The following is a 23,978-nucleotide window of genomic DNA, read 5'->3' on the forward strand; positions in this document are numbered from 1 at the left end:
AAGTTGTTCCTAAGATCCGACACCAAAACAAAAGGCTCTTCAATCCTGTTTGTCTCTTTCAAAATAAAAGCAGAAGAGACTAAGCCAGGTGCGGTTTTCACCATTGCCCCTCCATCGTTTGGTTCCTACTGTGACATGAACAGAGATAATGTGGCGTCTGCAGATCCAGCTGCTAAACTTGTTCCTTTCACATTTGATCCTGTAGCATTTTACACTTAATCTGATCATTAAAGTTTAATTCATTAATGAAATACACGAATCGTATTTTCAGTCCAACATCATTGATGTAGATTGTAGTTATTTCAGCTTTAAGAGCAAACTACAGGATTTAAAATACAAGAAGTGCTGATGCAGCTACATTTTATTCTGAAGGTTTTATTTCCTGTGGAGTGTATTGTGCAGTGTGGTGTGTTCAGGGACAAGAGCAAACAGGAAACCAGAAAGCAGCGGCTGAGGAGAACAAGTTAGTTTGACTGTGGACGCTCAGAAACTCTTTATTGGACATCAGGGAAACTACTTCACAGAGACCAGCGGTTTTTACCTGATGGAAGGTAAACAGCTCCCCCTGCTGCACAGGCCCAGTCACTGCAGCGCCCAAACAAAAGTTCAGTCTCCTGAAAGTCTCTTGGGCTGTAGACTGATGTTTCAGACAACACGGGGACTGTGGTGATCATGCAGCACGCACCTCATGTGACACATAGACAGTCCCTGATTGGTTCCAATGAAAACAGGAAGTGTGAAAAGTGAAAAACCGGAATAAATAAAAACCTGCACGTGGTTCATCAGATCCCTCCTTTCACTCTGGAAAACAACGAATCACTAAGAGCCGCAGGTTTAAAACGTCGATCATCACTCGCTCAAAGACGTGGCTGCAGCTCAGAGCTACCAGACCCGCTTCCTCCGCCGCCACGCATCACAAATTAAAACAACGACGTGATCTCAGCGGAGGAATTCCTGCAGCGTCACTGAGCAGAGGCTGAGTGAGGGAGCAGGGCCGAGCCCAGAGAGAAGCAGGACGGTTGACGACGCGCTCAGGACGGAATCAGATTTTTTATTCCAGCAGAAAAACTACAACTTTGAGTTTTGATCCGTCTCGCTCTTCTTGTGGCATAAATTGTTATCTCGCCTGGTTTTTGGACGTTTTTCGTTCGTGGCGGGTCTTTCAGTCAGAACGGACCCGCTCTTTGTCTGCAGTCTTCTTAAAAAAAAAAACAAAAAAAAAACTTTTTTACCGTTTCGCTACAAACGTTTATTGTTTTCCAGGACGAAAGGAGCAACAGGACACACGGAGCAGAACCTCGACCCGATCTTTCACCACTCCTTCTTTTCGTCCATAGAGACCCCCCCAGGCCCCAGGGCCACCACCAGCAGCAGGCCTCCGATCACCGACGTGGTCTGGAAGAAGTCGTACTTGAGGAAGTCGTGCATGGGCTTGTACGAGGGGATGGTCCAGAAGGCGTTGAAGGTGAAGTTGATGCAGAGCAGCCAGGCCACCAGAGTCAGTGCCGCCAGCTTGGTCTTGAAGCCCACGGCCACCAGGACGATCAGCGCCGTCCCCACCAGGTTCTGTAGGATCTGAACACAAAGTCGGCATTTTACAACGGGAGTCAAACAGAACCTAAACTGGGCCTGAAACAGAACCTAGTCAGGGTTAGGGTTAGACCACTGCCTGTTCAGTGTTGCACATGGTCATTACTCGGTCCAGACCGTTTCCTGCTGACTTAAAGTTGGACTGAGCGTCCTCAGCGGCCCCCTGTGTCAGCACCAGGAGCAGCTGAGGCCAGAAACCACCTGGCCACGCCCTCCGCTGCTAACATTTTTCTGTTTCACTGTGTCGTCAGGTTTTCATCGTGAAATATGGCTGAATGCCTGGTGGACCAGAACACTGGTTAGATAACTAGTGACAAGATGAATAACTAGTACTACGCAACCGGTTACAGCAAGACGACAACCGGAGCGAGCAAAGTAACTGGTTGGTGTAAGATAGTGACAACGGACATACTGCAAACACCAACTAGTGACATCATTAGTGCGAACCAAAGAGAACTGAGAACAAGGTGAGAACCAGTAGTTTGAAGACAACAGCCAGTCCAGATGTGCACAGCTGTCAGACCCAGGGTTCACATCCTGGATCTCTGGCTGAACGCTGGAGACCGGTTCCTTCACTGTTTTTAGTGATGAACTAGCCAAAGTAAGACCCAGGTGGATTCTCTGCACCTGGAACTGATTCAACTGTGTGTGTGTGTGTGTGTGTGTGTGTGTGTAGACTCACACTGAACAGGCTGAGGTCAAAGTGCAGCAGCGTCATGAACATGAGGATGAGGAGCACCCTTCCTCCCAGCTGCAGGAGGTGCTTCGGGGAGCTCTGGTGGCCCAGAGAAGGAACTCCTGCAAACACAGTCCGAACCTCCCCCCGACACTCGGCCAGCAGGAGGAGGAGGCCCCCGCTCAGCGCCAGGTTCCTACACACAAGAACAGCAGCTCTGCTACAGAACTTCACTCTACAATCTAACGTTTTAAATGGATGTAGCTGGCCGGTTCTGTACATCTGCAGGTTCTGTACAGAGCAGGTCACACTCACCTCATTAGGAACTTGAGGTCCCACAGGATGCTGTAGGCCACCGTCTGCAGCCAGAGAACACACACTGGGTTTCAGGCCAAACCGCCGCCCATTACACTCCAACAACAAACTGTTCCTAACTCATCTCGTAATTAACGGTGCACAGAACCTTCCTGACAATGCTCCAGTTCTAGGTTTTCTTCAGTACCACAGGACTTTACTGATACTTCCCAGTACATCGAAGTGCAAGGACCCACAGGAAGTGTGAAGTGGACGCAGCGTGGACGTCAACATGAAGCTTGAGCTTCAGTCTGTTTTCATTTTTACTCGTTTATGTTGTGGAACATTCAATCTGCCAAATTAACTATTTATTTTTGCTGCGCACCATCAGATGTACTGACATCAGGACTGAAGTTTTATTAAAGTCCATTAAAGTCCATTAAAGTGATCGTGGTCTTGGCTCTTTAACTTTAGAATATTTCTGCACATTAAATGTTAAATGTTTCTCATGTGCATATTTGCTATTTTGGGAAATGTTTGAACATTTGTTGACGTCACAGACAGGATGATCACATTCATGTCAACAGCAATAAAAGAGAAACAAAGGTCTTGAATGTTTGAATATTCAAATGGACTTCTGACTTAGAGTCTGACATGTGGCACAGGTGTGTGTGTGTGTGTGTGTGTGTGTGTGTGTTTACCTGCAGGGCGATGATGGTGAACAGAGCGAAGCAGGAGTACTGGACAAAGTTTCTGCTGAGGATCAACACGCAGCCGCCTGCAGAGAGTTCCACACAAACATCCCACCTCACATGTCACTTCACCAGGTCAGAGGTCAGACCTGCATTTACCCCAAAGCTCCCAGACTGATGCACTTTGGGTAAAAATGATTTCAAAGCTCTCCGCCAAAGACGACAGAGCTGAAGGTGTGTGTACAAATTACCCAGCTGCCCCAGCAGGTTGAGCAGGACGAAGATGTTGGCGAGGAAGCGTCCACAGCCCCAGGTGGAGTCAATGTATTCGCTCTGCTCCCCCCATTGGAACCACATCCGGACCCCGTCTTCCAGGAAGGTGCTGACCAGACAGAGCCGGGCCACGTGGGGGAGGTGGTGCTTGGTGGTCCGCAGGAACTGCAGCAGAGGGGGGGGGGTTGGTTAATGACTTTCAGCCTCTATTGGCTCCTGGTTTGAGTTTTTTCAGAGATAATACGTCATCAAGCAGTTGGACGCAGCAGCAGCACCACAGAGGCCCCGAGACCTCAGAACCAGGTCCAACACCAGAGGTTTGTCTCTTTGACGCACTTATTTTCTTGGTTTAAATACATTTTACTGCATTATCTACTTTGAATGATGTTGTTTTAACTGCCTGAAGTGTTTGTTCAACCTGAGTCAACAAAGACCTAGAAAGGTGCGTCTCTGTGCTCACCTGTTGCAGTGATTTGTCAACTCGACAGCCAACAAGAAACAATTCAGATCTTTCATTTTGTTCTTTAAGTTTAGAAACATCTGCTAATTGATCTTTAAGGCGTTACCACCCGCCATACAAGACTCCATTGAGAAATCTGCCGATTTAAGACTTGCTTGTTCACCACTTTGTAGTGACTCAGCGGCGGCAAATGCCTGAAGACGCCCGGCTCCCGAGCGGCCCCCTCCTGCCCTCGGCATCCGTGTATCGACCGTAGCTCATGGGAAAAATGACACATTTGCTTTGTTGTCCTCTGCCATGCAGGTCTCGTAGCAGCGTCGTTCTGCCTTCTCTAACATGCAACAGGCGTCACACCAGACTCCCTTGAGAAATCTGTCAGTTTAAAGTTTCCCTGCGCGCTGGCGAAGGACCGTGACCGGTAGAAAATAACGGAAGTCCTCCGGAACAACATGACAAACAGTCTTCACATCGGCTCATAACGAACTTGTTTACAAGACATTTCCGGTATCAAGCAACCTTTTACATTTCTGACTCCCTCAATCCGCTTCCGCCAAAACTTTACAAAACTTAAACGTTTGGTCCAAAGACCCGGGACCAACCGCCGCGTTAGGGGCGACTTGTACCGATCAAAGCCGCAGGAAACCACCGGATTTTAGAACGGAATTCGGAAGTTGCGGAAAACGACCGAACTCGCGGTCCACCAGAGCCGCAGCCCAGTCTGAGTTCCGGTGTCGACGGCAGCTCACCTGGTCCGCCACGTCCTCGGCCCGGCTCATCAGGTCTCCGTGTCCCATCTCTCGTCCCGCGGTTAAGGCACTTCAGTGCGGAGAAACGGCTCCGAGTGCAGACAGAATCCGGTGCCAAGTCCCGATCCCGGTGCCGTTTTTGTCGGTGCTGAGGATGATGATGATGATGCTCCTGCCTCCGACCCACAATCCACTGCGAGAAGCGGGAGCGCGCCCCCTGTGGGCGCGACGCGGTGACGTTTGCCACGTGGACTGAGACGAAAATCGCAGTAAATAATGAAATAAACAGTGTGTGCGACTAAACAGCTGCAACAGGCTGGACGAGTCTGGAACAGGTTGATGAGCTGATTTATCTGTCACATTGAATTTATTTTTCTTTTTCTGAACTAACAAATTAACCAGGAAAATAATCAGCAGATTAATTACTGATGAAATCATTTTATATTGATGAGTGAGACGTTTTTATCTGATCTGAGAGGGCAAGGACAGAAAAACCATAAACGTGTTTAACAGATTTTTTGAACAATAGTTGTGGAAATGACAAAGACAAAATAAAGACAAGTCCTTTTTCTCACAAGCTGAAACCAAAAGTCACGTGAAGGACTCATGGCGTCAGGGTTTGTCGAAGTCTGTCTGGACCACTACAGAGAAGGTGTCCCTCAGCATCTAAAATGTTTAGGCTGCAGTTCCTCCGACAGCCTCCAGGTGTCAGAGCGGGATGAAAACATTATCCAATCCTGATGTAAGGGCCTGAAAACCCTGAACATCAGGCGGTTCGACTGTACTATAGGCAGCAGGGTGACATCACCTGGGCACACAGGTGCATTGTGGGACGCAGGTCAGGTCAGCGCCTTCTGTCCTCGTTCCTCCTTCACAGCCAGAGTTTCTGCCCTGAGCTCTGTGGCTCTGAAACACAACAACATCCAGATACTACTGAACATCCTGGGATTAGACTTCCAAATGCATTCTGGGTAGCAGCACCAAAAGGATCCTGATAAAATAGACAGAGTGACACCTCTTCAGGTCACATGTACATCTCTTTGGGTGAAAGGCAGGGGTCCACCCTGGACAGGTCCCCAGTCCATCACAGGGCCACATAGAGACAAACAACCTCACACACTCACACTCACTCCTATGGGCAATTTAGAGTCACCAATCAACCTGACATACATGTTTTTGGACTGTGGGAGGAAACCAGAGTACCTGGAGAAAACCCACACAAGCACAGGGAGAACATGCAGACTCCACACAGAAAGGCCCCTGATGGGTTTCAAACCAGGAACCTTCTTGATGTGAGGCAACAGAGCTAACCACTAAACAACTGTGCTGCCCTTCTAAAACATCCTTTAACAGGAAAAATGGCAGAAAGGGCAACAGAGGAGGGACCGCTTTCCAGGACGGACAGACAGGAAGTACATTAAGGTTCAGGGCGATCAGCACAGTGTGAGCTGTATGGGAGCCACTTCAACATGTTCATTCACACACATGCAAATGGAGGTGTGTGTGTGTATGTGTGTGCGTGTTACCTGCAGTTTGAGGGTGTGTGTGCGTGTCCTGCAGTGTGTGTGTCGTGCTGTCGACTCTCTGGAGAAAAACTTGTTGCAGAGTCGACACAGGAAGCCGGACACAGGAACCACAAAACTGCTTCCTGTCAGATTTTACAACATTCTATTATTAACACACCAACACACACACACACACACACACACACAACTGTCCATCATCACCAAGGCCTCTGATTGGTCTGAGAAGCTGGAGCTCCGCCTCCAGCGTCAGTGTTTCTCTCTCACCAAACTAACGCAGGATCTCGTGTGTGTTTATACGCAGTAAATGAAGGAGGTCTGGACATGGCAGGTGATGATTTCTCTGTGACAGGATGGACACAGCTCAGAAACAGCTGTCACATCTGTCCTCACAAACATCTCGTTATGACCTTTGCTGCAACCAGCCACCAGGGGGCGATCAACTTACAGTGGCTTCACTTAGACTGGTGAAAACGAAGAAGTGAGACAAAGCTCCTGTAGCTGCTCTGTGTAAATAAAGGTCACAACAATAATTCACAGGAACGTACCGTGGACGTCATTGTCCGTTCCCTCAGGATCCACCGTCTGTAACGCAGTTTTCAAAAACATTATTTTAACTGGACGTTCAGAGGTTCTGTCAGCACAGTCAACACCACTCAGTTACTACTTTCACATATCAGATGAAATTCACGTGAGAGCTGAGCTCGTACCTCCGACACTTTCTCCTCTGACTCCTCGTCGTCTTCATCAGCAACCACTACTCCCTCCTCCTCCTCCTCCTCCCCCTCGAAGCAGCCGACAGCGTCCACAGTGATGAGCTCCTCCTCCTGAGCGTCCTCCAGCTGCACCTGGGAGGAGACAGGCCGTAAATCAAACTCACCTTCAGTTCACCTGCGCTGCGGCACACGCCGGTAGCTCCTGAAGGTGCGACCAGACCAAAGTGGATGTTGTGGGAGCTGACCTGCTGTTTGTGTTCTGGAGACTTCATGTGCTCCACAAACTTCCTGGGAGTCCTGAAGTGACGTCTACACACGGGACAGAAGGGCCGGCACAGCTGCTTACACATCTGGATCAGAGAGACACAGCTGCTTACACATCTGGACCAGAGAGACACAGCTGCTTACACATCTGGACCAGAGAGACACAGCTGCTTACACATCTGGACCAGAGAGACACAGCTGCTTACACATCTGGACCAGAGAGACACAGCTGCTTACACATCTGGACCAGAGAGACACAGCTGCTTACACATCTGGATCAGAGAGACACAGCTGCTTACACATCTGGACCAGAGAGACACAGCTGCTTACACATCTGGACCAGAGAGACACAGCTGCAGTGAGCGGCACTAACACGAGGCCTCCCCTGAGGGCGGCGCTGCCTCTTACCTTGTGCTGTTCGGTGCGTCGGTGAACAATCACGTTGCCACTGAAGTGAATCTGACAGGTGTCACACCAGCGCTGAGCGGCAGGACGGCGCCCCCTGGAGGACGACAGGACATTAACACTGAGCCCACACAGAGGTACAGCCCACCTGAACCTGAAGTTTCCTTTGCTTGTCTCTCCCACTGAAGAGGAAATGAGCTAAATTCACATGTACAGTTTCCTGTTGCCTAAATAAAGGATATTATCCTGAAGGATAATGAGACACCTACAGGTGCAACAACAACAGCAGAGCTGTCTGTCCCAACAATATTAGACTCAGCCACAGGGTGTGAAGCTGCTGGAGGATCCAACATTCACATCACATTTACTGAGACCTGGACAGTTTTCACCTGCACAGCTTTGTTTCTACTTCAGGAAACTACACACATTTTCTAACAGCTGCAAACTGGACCAGTCATGTGCACCCCTAAAACATCACAGCTGGATCAGTGGGACTTGTTCTGTAAACGGTCTTGACTGGACATAGAACTGTGGAAACTGTGAGGCAGTTTCAGATCAGACAAACAAGGGAATCCCAGCTGGGTCTGGGTGGGGGTGGGCGCTCATACCTTTGCTGCAGTGTGTTTGTGGTAATGCAGATGGAGTGTGTGATCTGCTGCAATTTCTTCAGGTGTCCTGATCCTGACATGTGTTCCTGAAACACCTGACAGACAGACAGACAGACACACGAATGAAACTACTTTTTCCCACATGATGTTTTAGAATATTAATCTCATTTACTTTTATAATCATATGTGACTTCAAATGAAACGACCTGAGGACCAGCTTCTCACCTGCAGAGAGCTACAGCTGAGGTCGCAGACGTGACAGTGGAGTCCACCTGTCTGTCTGTCTGCTGTTCTGTCCGTCTGTCCAAACTCTCTGCTCTCACTGCTCCGCTGGATGGTGACCTTTAGTGACCCCACGGTCTGCAGCTACACACACACACAACACAAAAAGATTTCCACTTGACGTCTGTGAGGGAGGACTCACCACAGTCGTAGCTGAAGAAACATTACAGACTGTGTTAGTGTCCCCTGAGAAGGCATCATCTCCATCATCTGTCCATCATCTGTCCATCATCATCTCCATCATCATCTGTCCATCATCTGTCCATCATCATCTCCATCATCATCTGTCCATCATCTTTATCATCATCTCCATCATCATCTCCATCATCATCTCCATCATCTCAACACTCCCCTTTCCCTTTCCTACCTGCAGGTTGTAAACAGAGCCTGCAGGAGCTGGCAAGGCTAACCGGCCCACACACTGGTCTTTACCTGTAAGCCTAACAGAAATCTACCTGTGGAAGTCCACTACTGCATTAGCAAAAGTAACACTACACTGTGAAAATACTGCGCTACAACTACAAGTACACAACTGTGTAAATATCATCAGCAAAATTCACTTAAAGTATGAAAGGTACTGCTTGTGTAGAGAAATAAATGAACCTGTCAGTGTTTTCCTAAAAAACTACAGCTAGTTCATACAATTCACCATTTCCTACAAGATCTTGTTTGGAGTTCTCCCTGGACAGGAACATTTTCAGGTGCATGTAAACCCAGTTTGATCACCTCAGCAGCTCTGCTGTCCTCACTGTGCTCTGCTGCCCGCTGCTGGTCTGGAGCAGGAACTTTGGCCAAAACAGCCTCTGATGAAACATACATACACACACACACACACACACACAAGAAGAAGGTTTTGTTATTCCAGGCGTGCAGGAATGGATATTTATCTGTGGATCGTGGTAAACACAAGGCGTTTATTAACCAGATTTATAATATTAAAAAAAATAGATAAATGTGACTACATCTCCCATACTCACCTCCTGCAGAGCAGCTATTGCTTCCTGGTTGACCACATGAGCCCTGGTCTTTCTCTTTATTGGTCAGAAGTACAGCCTCCTCAGATCTGCAGACACAAATCAAACCTTTCAGACAAGCTTGTTGTTGAGCTGTAATTCCATCCAAACGTCTCCACAGCTGGACTCATTCATATGGACCTTGGTTATCACATGATATTTGGTGTGTGGGGACCAGAGGAACAATGAGCACAGACTAAGGAAGGCAGGTGTAAATGATTATACATTTGGGATTTTAACTGGGACCCATTTTGGTTGAACCCAGAAAAGGACCTCTGGTTATGTCTAATAACAGAAACAAGGGTTTGATATTTCTGCAGAACTGAATAGTTTTTTATGTGTTGAAGTGTCATGATCTACAGTGACTGTGCTGATAAGCAGATAACATCACACCTGCAGGTGTAAACACAGCCTGGGTCCTCAGACTGCTGACTGGCTGTTCTGCAGACAGTAGAGAAGAAGCTATTATCACAGTGCAGATGTATAATTTCAACTAAATATAGTTTAAACTGGTCCACCTGGTACTCTCAGGTATAGTTACAGCCCTTCCACCTCCTTCTTAATGATAACCCTGCCTTCCTTTCTGTTGCTCTCTCTTTCTCTCTCTTCTATAAAAGACTGGATCATGTGGCTGTAATGAGTGTGTCAGCCTGTAGGGGGCGCTGTGCTCCGCCACACTGGACATAAACACGGAAATTATGACAGAAATAAAATCAGCTGTTAAGGCAACGACCCGTCCAGCTTTGCTCTCTTGGACTCCAACTCTCCTAAACCTCCGGCAGGTCCTGGGTCTCCTCTCTCTTTCTCTGTGGTGGTGGAGCTGCTGCTGCACGGCCAGCTGTCAGCACTTCCTGTACCTGGTCCTGCCCACTTCCTGCCTGACACCTGACGAAGAAAACTAAGTGTGAGGTGAATCCACGACAGAGGCAGCAGGTGGAGGTGGAGCTTGCTTGTTACCTACCTGCTGAGGTGGAGGCTGCCTCTTCTGTACAGGGCCAACAGGGAACTGAACCCGCGACACAGCGTTACCTGGTGAATGTAGAAAACACCTGCAGGGGGAGCAGACAGGAGGTGGATGATCAGAAACCTGCAAACCAGCAATGAACTTCAAGCAGCTGTTCAGCTGCTCAGGGTAAAAAAAACAATCACCATCTCTCATCAGCATTTATCAAAACAAAAATAATTAATTAATTACAGCAGGTTTTCTCCACACAGGACAGGTCTAGTTTAGTCCTCACAGAATATACGACCACAAAGACCAGTAACCAGTGACCAGTTGATCACAAAGACCAGTTCTCACCTGTCTGTCCTCCGCTGCTGTTTGCCCATGGCAAAGGCTAGGCGAGTTGACCTTTGACCTCACCTGCAGTGATGGGTACAAAAGTCATCAGTTATTAAAGTTACACCGGAAATATCAAAGTAAAAGCCCCTTCAAACATTACTACAATAAAAGCAGTGTAAACTGTAAACAGTAACTAGTTTGTCTCCAAACCCAAATATTTTGACACCAGGTGTTACTTAAAAACAGACACTCTGCATTAAGGAAGTCCGCAGAGACCTTACATCGTGTCCTAAAGAAGATGAGCCTCACACATATTGAAACAGAAGGTGTGTGGGACATGCTGTGGGAGACGAACCTAAAACTAAAATGAATAAAACGTCCGAATTAACTGTTCACACGGAGCGTCACTCTGCCTGAAAGCAAACAACCAGTAAAAACGTGTCGTTTAACGGAACCGAACTTTAATTGGACCCACCTTATCGCTCCACAGAAGCTAAAGCTGTTAGCGGAAGCGACGCTAGCTCGGCTACATGTAAACAGACTGAACTCGCTGATGCTGTAGCTGCTGTGTCGCCCCCTAGAGGCCGGGCGGTGCAACTGCGGCCAACCGAGGTACTGCAGATCTGTCTGAAAATAAACACAAATATTTGTATGTATATAAACAGTGAACGTATAACATGGAATACACGCAGCCACACAGAGTTTAAACATATATATGTCTAATAAAAGTCTTCAGTTCCATCACTTTTACAGTGTTGATGGGAACTTGTGCATAGATCAGTTTGTTTTCTGCTGTTCAGCTGGTTCATGTTTTCTCTCGATTGAATTTTGCATGTTTGTTTTCATGGTTGATTGATCAAGAATGAGCCTTTTGTCTCACACTGGCATAGTCTCAGCGACGCTGATTGATGTGTCACTGAAGAAAATCAAATAAAAGCTGTAAATTAGCTCCAGCTAAACATCCTGGAAACCTTCCATCTGTATGAAACCCTGTTTATCCATGGATTCTGAGCAAAGAAATACATTTCCAGGCTCCAGGGGAGCGCAGGGATTGGCGGATGAGGTCTGGAAGTTATTTGCAGGTTGCAGTGAATCTATTGGTATTTCCTGGATTCACTCTGCAGACAGACCGGGGAGCCGCACCAGTGTTGTAGGTCTTAGCTCAAACTCTGCATTCGAAGCACGTTAGTAGCATCTGGTCTCATTATCGCCTCAGTGTCTGGGCTCTAAAGTCGTCTCATCATCTCTTGTGATGAATTCATAAATCTTATATATTTAGTCAGATATCTAGAGACAAACACTGTCTCAGTCTCTAAGATCTGTTTTTCATTTTGGATGGAAAAAGTTGAACTCTTCCTAAAATACAAGACGTAAACCACATGGCCAAAAGTATGTGGACATGTGACTTTGACACAGAACACAAAACACGACAAAGATTTTGCTGGAGAGGAAAGTCTGGTGTCTGTGTCCTCCACCTGTTTGAGTCTGAGCCGACTTCAGATTCTCAAGTTGCTGCTGTTCAACCACCACAGAAGAAGAATGTGTGTTAGTTTCATGTCTTTGTGTGAGGAAGGTCACAGCTTCGTCAACGCTCCACACACCCACATGTGTCGGTCACATGGTTCATGTTTCACTTTCGTGTGCAAACGAATAGAAATAAATGTATGACACAGGTGTAGCTGCTGTGGGAGTGCTCAACCCTGTTTGGTGTTGTTTGGTCTACTTCCTGTTTCCATCAAAAACTCATGAGACCTGAGTGAAACATGAACGTGACATGAAACACATGTTGATATGATCCAGTGTGACTTCCTGTGGATCTCATAATCTCTGATGTCTCTCCACAATAAACAGAGGAAACAGAGGCTGCAGAACCTCATTGAAAATCCTGCTGTTTCTAAGTTTCCTTCAGTACCACAGGGGTCCAGGGACAGTTGTCTGTGCACCCATGGGTTCACTGCAAACAGCAGCTGATCACTGTCAGTTCTGCTGCTGGAAATGGAAACAAAACCATAAACTTGACAGAAAATGGGTCTAAAGTTGCAGCTGACAACAAACTCACTGAATCCACACCAACATTATGCTCCCAGTCTTTTCTGCTCTTAGATAAGGGCCAACATTTTTAAAGTTTCCTCACATTTGCTGTTACGAACCCATAGAATAACGACCTGTGACCCGAGTTTACAGTGGATGGTGTCACATGACAGAGGCGGGGACACGTGATAAAACAGACTGAAATCAGTGAGAAGCTGCTGTGTTTTTGCTGGTTAATAGATTCACCACATGTTGCTTCAGTTTCCTCTGAATGGAAACACAGACACACACAGTGGAGACGATCTCCAGATCTGGTTCAGGAAGTCCTGCTGCCTGAGCAGTTCAGGCTCCAACACATCTTACCTACATTCTGCTAGATGTGATTAAACCTTGTCACTGCTCAGTGTTACACTTTATTAAACCCTGTGGGACAAGGTTTCCTCAAACAGGGGTCCAAAATACTGGACCCATCCCAAAACAAAACAACGGAAGACAGAAATTCATGTTGAAAAACATGAGCAATAAAACCATCCAGCAATCATAAAGATGAACATGGTTTAGAGGGTGAGGAGAAACTGTCTCTGGCTTCAGTCCTGTCAAATCTGTTGCTCACCTTCAGGTGAAATCCTTTATTTCCTCAGTTCCTTCTCAAACACACCTGTGACTGTGATGACATGCAGCTGTATGGTTCCCTAAACCACAGCCACACAATTCAGGTTCATTGGTCCTGACTCTGGACCTACTGGGTTTTCTTCTGGATTAGAAGGTCTATCAGATAAATGTGGTGCAGTAAAAAGTACAAACTCTGTCTCAGATACTTCAAACAGTTTACTGAAGTACTTGGGTAAATGTACAGATTTAATTGGCAACACTGGCTTCACCACCATCTAAACCAATGAGACTAGTGGTTACCTGGATTTAACCGCAGGTGTGGGAGTCTGTTTGAGAGCAGACACATTCAAACCAGACTGAAGACGAAGGTAAAATAAAAGACCCGTCAGTCGAGGTGGATTATCTTAATTAATTAAGTGTTACACAAAATGGATGCTGTAGTTTTTTTACATATACTTGTAATATAAAAGTTTCTTTTTCACACTGACAGAACTGACAGGAAACAAACCAGCGTTCATGCTGCGTCTGCAAAACTCCGAACCCTAACCCGCCCTGAGTAACGTTAGCATACAGGGAGAATAATAACATCCAAATAAATGTTGTCTTTCTGCTATTTTCCACAAAGACAGTAAAACCAGTCAAAGTGAACTTTGTCACCATGTTTTACTCTAAAAACCAGCTCCAGACGCTGAGAACGGACGTCGCTCCTTACAGTCTCTGGTTCCACTGCACCTTCTCTCCTCTCACAGCAGAGTCTGGACCTGGTTTTTGGAAACAGACGGGCCTCCCATTGTTGGTGAGGAAGAACCATGTGAGCCAGGTCAGCGGTGTGGGTCCCTTCTGGGTTTTTAATAGTTTTTGGACAACAATGGAGGTCTACAGCTCAGACCCATAAGCTGAACCAGGTTCTGGATTCACCACATTGATTGGTGCTGCCAGTCTCTGGATGGGATCTGGACTCAGGGACACACACACTGTCATATTTATTAGTACAGAGCTGGAAACAAACAGGTCTGAAGGAGAATCTGTCGAGTCTCTGGTCCTCTGCAGTGGAGAGAGGCCAAATCACTGAGACAAAATGCATGATTAAGTCTGTGCCATCAGTCACCTGAGCGTGAGATGATGATGATGATGATGATGATGATGATGATGATGATGATGATGTGTTTACTGTCTTCGAAGGTCCAACAGAGGGGAAATGAAATAACATCAGATGTCAGTAGAAGTCCTGGTCGTAGTCTGCAGTGTCCATCAGCTGCTTCATCTCTGACACGCTGTTGGCCAGGTAGGACGACAGCTCCTCTGACACACACACACACACACACACACACACACACACACACACACACACACACACACACACACACACACACACACACACACGGGTGTTGTGTTAATTTCATTAACAAAAACAAAACCCAGCACATTCATCCACAAACCGTCTGTTCCATGACAAAGGTGAAATTAGTGGGGAAGGAGTAAAAATGACTGGATTAAAATCACCTGACCTGCCCAGCTCCAGTCCAAACGAGACGACTGAATCAACCCCAGGTGTGACCAGCTGCTCAGGAGCTACTGTCTGAAATACAACTCTGGTTTCTCACCTGATCCCAGTACTCCCAGTACAGCAGCGGCGGAGACAGATCCCAGGTTGTTACGCGCTATGCACTGATAGGTCCCTGAGTCCTCTGGCCCTGCCCCCTCAATCTGCAGCCAACTGGAGAGCTCGAATTTCAGGGGGCCACCCCGGGACTGGGTGACAGACAGAAAACCAGATTGAGTCAAGTTTTGTCTCGCTCTGTAAAGCTAGGCCAACAGCTTCAGGTCCTTCCAGTCCTGGAGCTACGCTAGGCTAACAGCTGGCCCTGTACCTGGACAGAGATGTGGGGGTCGTCTCCGGGCAGGACGACATCTCGGCCCTCCTTCCTCCACTCCACCAGAGCCATTGGAAACGCAAAGACCTCGCAGAGAAACACCAGGCTGCTGCCGGACCCATTCACCTGACTCTGAGGAGGAACCTTGATGATGGGGACTGACAGAGACACACAGGAAACTGGGTTTAGTCTGGGCCACAAGGAGGGTCAACCAGGGACGAGAGACAGTCAAACAGTTAGTCAAACGGACAGTCAGTCAAACAGACAGACAGTCAGTCAGCCAGGCAGTAAGTCAGCCAGGCATTCAGTCAGTCAGTCAGACAGACAGACAGACAGACAGACAGACAGTCAAACAGGCAGTCAGTCAGTCAGACAGACAGACAGTCAAACAGGCAGACAGTCAGACAGACAGACAGTCAAACAGGCAGACAGTCAGTCAGCCAGGCAGTAAGTCAAACAGGCATTCAGTCAGTCAGTCAGACAGACAGTCAGTCAGCCAGGCAGTAAGTCAGCCAGGCATTCAGTCAGTCAGTCAGTCAGTCAGACAGACAGTCAAACAGGCAGTCAGTCAGTCAGACAGACAGACAGTCAAACAGGCAGACAGTTAGACAGACAGACAGACAGTCAAACAGGCAGACAGACAGACAGACAGTCAGTCAGACAGACAGACAGTCAGTCAAACAGGCAGTCAGTCAGTCAGTCAGACAGACAGACAGTCAAACAGGCAGTCAGTCAGTCAAATAGACAGACAGTCAGTCAGTAAAACAGGCAGACAGTCAGTCAGACAGACAGACAGACAGACAGACAGACAGACAGTCAGTCAGTCAAATAGACAGACAGTCAGTCAGTAAAACAGACAGACAGACAGTCAGTCAAACAGGCAGTCAGTCAGTTAGTCAGACAGACAGACAGACAGACAGTCAAACAGGCAGTCAGTCAGTCAGTCAGACAGACAGACAGACAGACAGTCAGTCAAACAGGCAGTCAGTCAGTCAGACAGACAGACAGACAGACAGACAGTCAGTCAAACAGGCAGACAGTCAGTCAAACAGGCAGTCAGTCAGTCAGACAGACAGACAGACAGACAGACAGACAGACAGACAGACAGACAGACAAACAGGCAGTCAGACAGACAGACAGACAGTCAGTCAAACAGGCAGTCAGTCAGTCAGTCAGACAGACAGACAGTCAAACAGGCAGTCAGTCAGTTAGTCAGACAGACAGACAGACAGTCAAACAGGCAGTCAGTCAGTCAGTCAGACAGACAGACAGACAGACAGTCAGTCAAACAGGCAGACAGTCAGTCAAACAGGCAGTCAGTCAGTCAGACAGACAGACAGACAGTCAGTCAAACAGGCAGACAGTCAGTCAAACAGGCAGTCAGTCAGTCAGACAGACAGACAGGCAGTCAGTCAGTCAGACAGACAGACAAACAGGCAGTCAGACAGACAGACAGTCAGTCAAACAGGCAGTCAGTCAGACAGACAGACAGACAGACAGACAGACAGACAGACAGACAGACAAACAGGCAGTCAGTCAGACAGACAGACAGACAGACAGACAGACAGACAGACAGACAGGCAGTCAGTCAGTCAGACAGACAGACAGACAGACAGACAGACAGACAAACAGGCAGTCAGACAGACAGACAGTCAGTCAAACAGGCAGTCAGTCAGTCAGTCAGACAGACAGACAGACAGACAGACAGACAGACAGACAGACAGGCAGTCAGTCAGTCAGTCAGACAGACAGACAGACAGACAGACAGACAGACAGACAGGCAGTCAGTCAGTCAGACAGACAGACAGACAGACAGACAGACAGACAGACAGACAGACAGACAAACAGGCAGTCAGTCAGTCAGACAGACAGACAGACAGACAGACAGGCAGTCAGTCAGTCAGTCAGACAGACAGACAGACAGACAGACAAACAGGCAGTCAGTCAGTCAGACAGACAGACAGACAGACAGACAGACAGACAGACAGACAGACAAACAGGCAGTCAGTCAGTCAGTCAGTCAGTCAGACAGACAGACAGACAAACAGGCAGTCAGTCAGTCAGACAGACAGACAGACAGACAGACAGACAGACAGTCAGTCAAACAGGCAGTCAGTCAGTCAAATAGACAGACAGTCAGTCAGTAAAACAGGCAGACAGTCAGTCAGACAGACAGTCAGACAGACAGACAGACAGTCAGTCAGACAGACAGTCAGCCAGGTAGACAGGTAACCATCCAGGTGTGTCCTACCTGTCCTGCAGGGCCCCCTCCCTCTGATCTTGAGCTCGGGTTTGGAGAACGCGGCCTCCCTGAACTGGCACATGTTCATGTATGTTCCTCCATCGCTGCCACAAACCGCCTCCTGCTCCTCACACACACACACACCTCCTCCTCCTCCTCCTCCTCCTCCTCCTCCTCTCCCAATCCTCCTGCAGGACGCGGGTCCTTCTGACACCGCATCCCGGTCCCGCACAGCCCATAATAGACGCTGCGGTCCCCGGGGTCGCAGGCTTGACCTTCGAGGTTTGCGCACTCCTTGCAGCAGCCGCAAGAGTCCGGCACCAGGCCAGCCCGGCATCCGCGGGTCTCCGGGCACAGGTCCGGCTCACACGGTCCGCAGGCGGATCCGTTCCCGCTGCGGCCACCGCCGCCTCCCAGCTCCTCATCCAGCTGGTCGTAATCCAGGAACGGGTCGCTGAGGGAGGTGAGGTCGGGCAGCTCGGTTCCGAGGTCGAGCAGCTGGTTGGGGAAGGCCCGACAAGTGTTGAAGGTGAGACAGAGACTCAGGAGGACTAACATTTTAACCCGGACTGTTCCGCTCCAAATACCGTCACTGGGACAGACAGGTGATGCCAAGTTGACCCAGGTCCGTGTCCAGTTCAGAGACTCAGAAAAGACCAGAAGGAAGAGCCGAAAATGTCTGAGGGACCTGCCTCTCGGGAAAATCTAAAGAATAAAAGTTCGCGTTCTGACACAGAATCCGGTTTCTGTTGAAAACGGAGTAAACCGGGTTTACGTTAAAGTCCGAGACCCGGGTCTGAACAGCTGAGCCGCTCGCGCTGCATCTGTACAAACACGAGGAGCGTCAAGACTGCCAAAATAAAACACAACACATCCGGTCACACCCTTAAAAATAAAACTCTGGCGAATGCGTTTTCACCGGGACACCAGAGGATGAAGCTGCTTCCTGAAATCCTCCTCTGCACTTTCATTCCAGTGACAGGTACAGAAAACACGGTTTGAGAATGGAAAGAGGTCCACCGGATGTGTCAGGTGTCCGGAGAACCACACCGGAGCCAAAGCCTAAATATTCTCCGCTCTTGAGTCCCTCTGAAATGATTCAGCATCAGTTTTTTTCTGAGAACCGATTAATCAACACTCACAATATTTATTGGTGCATGTAAAACAAAAAACATAATATAGATTAGAAACCCAAAGAAACTCGGTAGAAAGCAGGTCCAGCGGAATAACAGGTAGAAAACTGAGAGTGGAGGTCAAAGTTTTGAACTTTAGTACAGACAGTACTGACTGACTGACGTCTAATGAGACATGAGGTCGGTAATTCTCTCACAGTCCTGCCTGGTTTTTGAAAAATATTCTCTTCCTGAAAACCTATTTTACAGTAACTAATCGGCTTTTATTTTGAAGACACGGCCTTCCTATTCCCGCAGTAGTTGTATGTCACCTGACAGAGCAGGTAGAGTATCTCAGACGTAGCCCCCCCCCCCCCCCCCCAAGGACCTGGCAGCTGTTAAACTCATCAGGTCAAGAAACAGAAATTTTAAGTGTGGGAAGGTTCCCAGGGTCCTCCAGGAGATTTCAGGGACTGAAGCCTTGTCCATGTTTCAGAGGTGTGAGTGGAGGTCCGGAGGTTCCCAGGGTTCCCCAAAGAATTTTTACTGGGTTCTTGTATGAGAACTGCAGGTTCTGCGAGTTGTTTTCCTCTGGAAACTGTACCTCCTTAAAGACCTGTGATCGTTCAAAAAGGATTCTTGGTGAGATCCTGGGAAATGGCCACCAGATCCTTAAAGGTTTTAATAATGCATTTAGTAGGATTTGGGCTCCAGGGGGGTCTGTTCAGGCTTTCTGAGAAGTTATGAGTCTTTAGAAAACTCTTCAGGGTTCCAGGCTTGCACAGATCCTTGATGACATTATACGGGTCATAAAATAGGTTCCTTGGGCTCTACTGGAATTTCTTGGGGTCTATGAAGGCGCAGGGGTCTTGAGTTTGTTATTATAGACTCTGAGGTTCATTAAATGGATTCCTGTGGTCCTTCAGTGAACTCCTCAGGTCACACCCCAGGATCAAGTAGATCTGGACTCAAAGATGGTGGTCACCTCATGCATGAGCCTGGGTCTGTTATGTGTTGTCTGGCCAAGGCACATGCTCAGTAGCGTTTCCCCTCTGCTCTCAGACTTGACACTTGAGGCTCAGTCTGACAACATTGGCGGCCTGATACCGCAGCTCCGCCTTTGGTCACTGCTCCTCAGAATCCCTGTGGAAAATGTTTCACAAAACCAGGCGGCAGCTGCGGTTTCACGATATTTTGGATTCAGTTTCGCACAGTGGCAGGAAGTGGTTTGCTGTTGAGCCTGGCTGCTACTGTTGTTGATGTTTACAGCTGTCACGCTGAAAACAACTAGACCACCCTGATCCAGTTTTCTTGCTCTTTATAAAGTCTTTAAAGTGACTCCTGAGTCCCTGAACGTCTGTTTCTCAGTAAATCTGCCTGTCACTTTTACAGCATCACCACTTCAAAGTAAAAGCCTGAAAATAACCAGACAGAAATAGAGCTTAATGGAGGGTTCTGCTTCGGTCTGCCGTCTGACTTATTTTGTGCCTGGCGCTGTTCTTTGCCCTGACGCTCTAACAGCTTGTCTGCTGCCACAGGCACAGCTCAGGTTTTCAGTCTGACTCGAAGGTGAACCTGGTCTTTACCTGTGCAGGGTCACACCAGCATTTATGTTTCTGACAGCACAGCCTGTATTTACTGCGGCTGCACTTCAGGTTTTTATGAAGGGTCTGTCACAGCTGGAACATCTTGGTTTATTGGACCTTTCGTGTCATTAATAAAGGGTCAGATCAGTAACGTTCATAGTCCAGAGAAGAACTTTATTCCATTAACACAATCAATCTCCAAAATCTGACAATTAATTAAAGGAAAAAACATCAGAACCAACAAGCTCCTGTTTCCCATCATGCCCTGCAGCCTCTGACACACCTGTGTACTGTGTAACAGTAAAAGTACCAATGCATCCAAAGCAGTAGTAGCAGTACTAGATGAGTCTGCAAACTGTATTTTATTTACCTTTATTGTCTAGTTTCTGTGTTCAATGTCCATTAAACAGACATTAAATACTTTGATTTAGTCTTTGACTGGAAGAGACTGATTAAAACTCTGAACAGCAGCTTGGCCAACAGGCGACGCAGGGTTGTAGGTTCACAGCTTTAAAGGAGCGTTCCACCTATTTTTACTGTGTTTTTGGAGGAGACTGAAACCTGAAGATGCACTGGGTCCATCTCAGGACATAAGGAGAGAGGAATCGAGGACACATGAGACATCTGTCCCTCTGATCTATCATCTGATCAATCACCAGTCCATAATGACTTCAGGACAGGGACACTTTTCAAGATGGCTCTAATGAAACACCCTGCCCACCTGCATTATGGGAAATGTAGGATCCAGGGTTTGTGGACTTGATCCTCTGATAATCTGCGTCTCACTGAAGGAGAATGGAAAAGACTGAAGTGACTTTTTGTACTGAGGCGTTTGTTGACATAAGTGTCCAGGAACAAACAGACGATTTGCTTCTGATTCAGTAAATATCTTCAGACAAGCAAGATTTCAAACATTTACTTGAGTAAAAGCTCAAACGTTTTATCAGTAACAATCAACGTAAATCTCAAAATAAAATCAGTCGTGTTTTCATGTTGCTGTACGTTCCTGAGTGTTTCCATAAAAACAGCACTGGAGTCACTTTAAAGTCACGTTAAAGTCACGTTAAAGTCACTTTAAAGTCACATTAAAGTCACATTAAAGTCACATTAAAGTCACATTAAAGTCACTTTAAAGTCACGTTAAAGTCACATTAAAGTCACATTAAAGTCACATTAAAGTCACTTTAAAGTCACGTTAAAGTCACGTTAAAGTCACGTTAAAGTCATGTTAAAGTCACATTAATGGACTTTTGGGAATTAAATTTATTATCGAACAAAGCAATGTCATTTCTCTTCTCTCTCTCAACAGAGTAATGACTGTAGCTGTACTGCAGTAAAAAGTACCTCATAGTACCTCAACTGCTGTAGAGTAGAGGTATCCTGAAACAGAAATACTTAGGTAAAGTACAAGTACCTCAAACGTGGTCAGCATTTTAGGAAATGGACTTTTCTGTGTTCCATCATTAGCTGTTGAGTTTGCTGATGATGAAACTAAATATTCTAAAACATGAACATGAAAACCTGTCCCTGGCCTCTGCTGGACCAGGCCGGTTCAGACCAGTTCAGGTGCCCTTCATGTGAGCGGCGGAGTCACCGATGGCCCGACAGGGTCACAACCTCGCCGTCATCCTGCCCCTCCGGCGGGGAGCAGGCGTGGGAGATGAACAGGCAGTGGTAGTTCCACAGCAGCAGCAGCACCATCAGCAGCAGAGCACAGAGCAGCAGGGCAACCAGCAGGGGGAGACGCCGAGATGCCAGGAGAGGGGGGGGTGCACCACCACAGCTGACAGGCAGGGGAAGAGGAGACGGGGGAGGCGAGGAAGAGGAGCAGCGATGAAGCCACCAACAGAGACATTTGAGTTCAGACCTGCTGGGTGAGGAAGACATGGTCCTGGAGGAACTGGAGGTGTTTCTGGGGGGGCACTGGTCTCTGCAGGTTCAAAACACAAACATAACTGATCCTGAATATGAGAAGTACTTCACTGAGTCCAAGCAGGTCTAGGTCTCTGTCTTTTAGGACAAAAATCCTTAGAGTGATGGAAACAGTGGAACTTTGAAGGTTTACAGGACAAATTGCTGTGATGGAAGAAATCTTCCAGACCTTTAGTACAGTAAAAGAAGTAATACTGCATTGTTAAAGTACTACATTACATGTAGAACTTTGGAATTCAAAATGTCTTAAAGTAAAAGTAGAGAATTATTATTAGGAACAAGAACTGAATACATAAAACGGAGAACTTTAGTTTCAGGGCTTCAGAACCTCATGAAGAGCAGTACATTTTCTCATGTATATGTACTTCAGTCCAATTCTGAGGTATTTGTACTTTGCTGGAGTATTTCCATTTTGTGGTAGGTCTTACTTGGGCTTCACTACACTTCAGAGACAAATCTTGTACTTTTTACTGCACTGTATTATTCTGATATGTGTGCTGTTACTGCAGTAAAGGATCTCCTGGTTCAGGACCTCTTGACAACCCTCAGACAAGTGGAGCATTAAACAGAACTCACCTGTGTTAAACCAGGTGTGCACAGAATGTGGTCCGGGGTCGGCAGCTGCTGCAGGCAACAGGACAGAAGCAGCAAGAAAATGACGAAGGCCACAGAACATGCAGGGTCCAGGAGCAAGTGCTGGCAGTAGGAACAACAAGCAGCTGCAGGGGAACAGGGTGCTCAGAGATGAGTAACTGAGCGGGGGGGGGGAGGGACTGGAAAGGCAGGAAAGACTGGAGACCAGTCTCTGTGGAGGTGGAGCAAGGTGGGGGTGGGGATCTGTAATATATTACAAAGACACAGTCCATCAGTACTGAGTTATGAGCAGCTGCTGCTGAATCAACTAATGAATTCATCAACTGTTTTCTGACTTTGTAAACTCAGCTGCAACAGATTAAAGTGAACTAATGAAGAAATGATCTGACTGCAAAGCAAATGGATTCAGGCTTTATGGGGCCAAATCCACCTACGGATGAAGGACATGTGAACTTCACACACAGTCAGCCTGTCCAGGCCTCCGGAGGTTAAATAAAGCACAGAAGGCAAACATGATGTAACTGCAGTTTAAGGCCACAAAGGCTGGGAATGTGTGAATGAACCACATCAGACCATCTCAGCTGGGGGGGTTGGGGGTTCTTCACAAAGCCACGTGTGGATGAACATCCAGGATTGTGCAGCACTAAAACTAATCCTCTGTGCTAAGTTAGCAGCTGCCACACTGCAGAGGGACCAGGCTGCAGACAAAGATGCGGATGAGGACAGTAAATATAACAGCTGGAAGAAGGTAAATATGACAGGTGGAAGAAGGTAAATATGACAGGTGGAAGAAGGTAAACATGACAGGTGGAAGAAGGTAAACATGACAGGTGGAAGAAGGTAAACATGACAGGTGGAAGAAGGTAAACATGACAGGTGGAAGAAGGTAAACATGACAGGTGGAAGAAGGTAAATATAACAACTGGAAGAAGGTAAACATGACAGGTGGAAGAAGGTAAACATGACAGGTGGAAGAAGGTAAATATGGCAGGTGGAAGAAGGTAAATATGACAGGTGGAAGAAGATAAACATGACAGGTGGAAGAAGGTAAACATGACAGGTGGAAGAAGGTAAACATGACAGGTGGAAGAAGGTAAATATGACAGGTGGAAGAAGGTAAATATAACAACTGGAAGAAGGTAAACATGACAGGTGGAAGAAGGTAAACATG

The 23,978-nt window shown here is 47.3% G+C and overlaps 3 protein-coding genes and 1 long non-coding RNA gene across 5 annotated transcripts; all 4 read right to left on the bottom strand.

Moving 5' to 3' along the window:
* Positions 1 to 468: 468 nt before the first annotated feature.
* Positions 469 to 4,939, bottom strand: surf4l (surfeit 4, like). The gene is made up of 6 exons (XM_026322065.2): positions 4,732 to 4,939; positions 3,504 to 3,690; positions 3,262 to 3,338; positions 2,582 to 2,625; positions 2,273 to 2,462; positions 469 to 1,575 (listed from the first exon to the last, which is right to left on the bottom strand). The coding sequence occupies exons 1-6, from the start codon at positions 4,777 to 4,779 to the stop codon at positions 1,312 to 1,314; spliced, it is 810 nt and encodes a 269-aa protein (XP_026177850.1). The 5' UTR covers positions 4,780 to 4,939; the 3' UTR covers positions 469 to 1,311.
* Positions 4,940 to 5,149: 210 nt separating this feature from the next.
* Positions 5,150 to 11,366, bottom strand: ciz1b (cdkn1a interacting zinc finger protein 1b). Of its 2 annotated transcripts, XM_026322062.1 has the most exons (14): positions 11,300 to 11,366; positions 10,843 to 10,905; positions 10,504 to 10,591; positions 10,276 to 10,427; positions 9,507 to 9,592; positions 9,256 to 9,332; positions 8,473 to 8,613; positions 8,248 to 8,342; positions 7,643 to 7,736; positions 7,216 to 7,320; positions 6,965 to 7,102; positions 6,803 to 6,839; positions 6,258 to 6,379; positions 5,150 to 5,637 (listed from the first exon to the last, which is right to left on the bottom strand). In XM_026322062.1, exons 2-14 carry the CDS (start codon positions 10,869 to 10,871, stop codon positions 5,536 to 5,538), a joined length of 1,266 nt encoding a protein of 421 aa, XP_026177847.1. In that variant the 5' UTR covers positions 10,872 to 10,905; positions 11,300 to 11,366; the 3' UTR covers positions 5,150 to 5,535. The 2 variants fall into 2 exon arrangements, with proteins under 2 accessions (XP_026177847.1, XP_026177848.1); XM_026322063.1 differs by lacking the exon at positions 5,150 to 5,637 and having other exon boundaries at positions 6,264 to 6,399.
* Positions 11,367 to 14,455: 3,089 nt separating this feature from the next.
* On the bottom strand, positions 14,456 to 18,363 carry kazald3 (Kazal-type serine peptidase inhibitor domain 3). The gene is given in 5 exon segments (XM_026322064.1): positions 14,456 to 14,769; positions 15,072 to 15,219; positions 15,339 to 15,499; positions 17,593 to 17,725; positions 17,728 to 18,363. Coding segments are annotated over 5 exon segments (942 nt in total). The 5' UTR covers positions 18,142 to 18,363; the 3' UTR covers positions 14,456 to 14,683.
* A 2,071-nt stretch (positions 18,364 to 20,434) lies between these two features.
* Positions 20,435 to 22,942, bottom strand: LOC113138981 (uncharacterized). The gene is made up of 2 exons (XR_003296507.1): positions 22,790 to 22,942; positions 20,435 to 22,211 (listed from the first exon to the last, which is right to left on the bottom strand). It is a non-coding gene; the product is annotated as an uncharacterized LOC113138981 (long non-coding RNA).
* Between the last annotated feature and the right edge of the window lie 1,036 nt (positions 22,943 to 23,978).

Source organism: Mastacembelus armatus, chromosome 9 (assembly GCF_900324485.2).
Source record: "Mastacembelus armatus chromosome 9, fMasArm1.2, whole genome shotgun sequence".
Taxonomy (NCBI): Eukaryota; Metazoa; Chordata; class Actinopteri; order Synbranchiformes; family Mastacembelidae; genus Mastacembelus; species Mastacembelus armatus.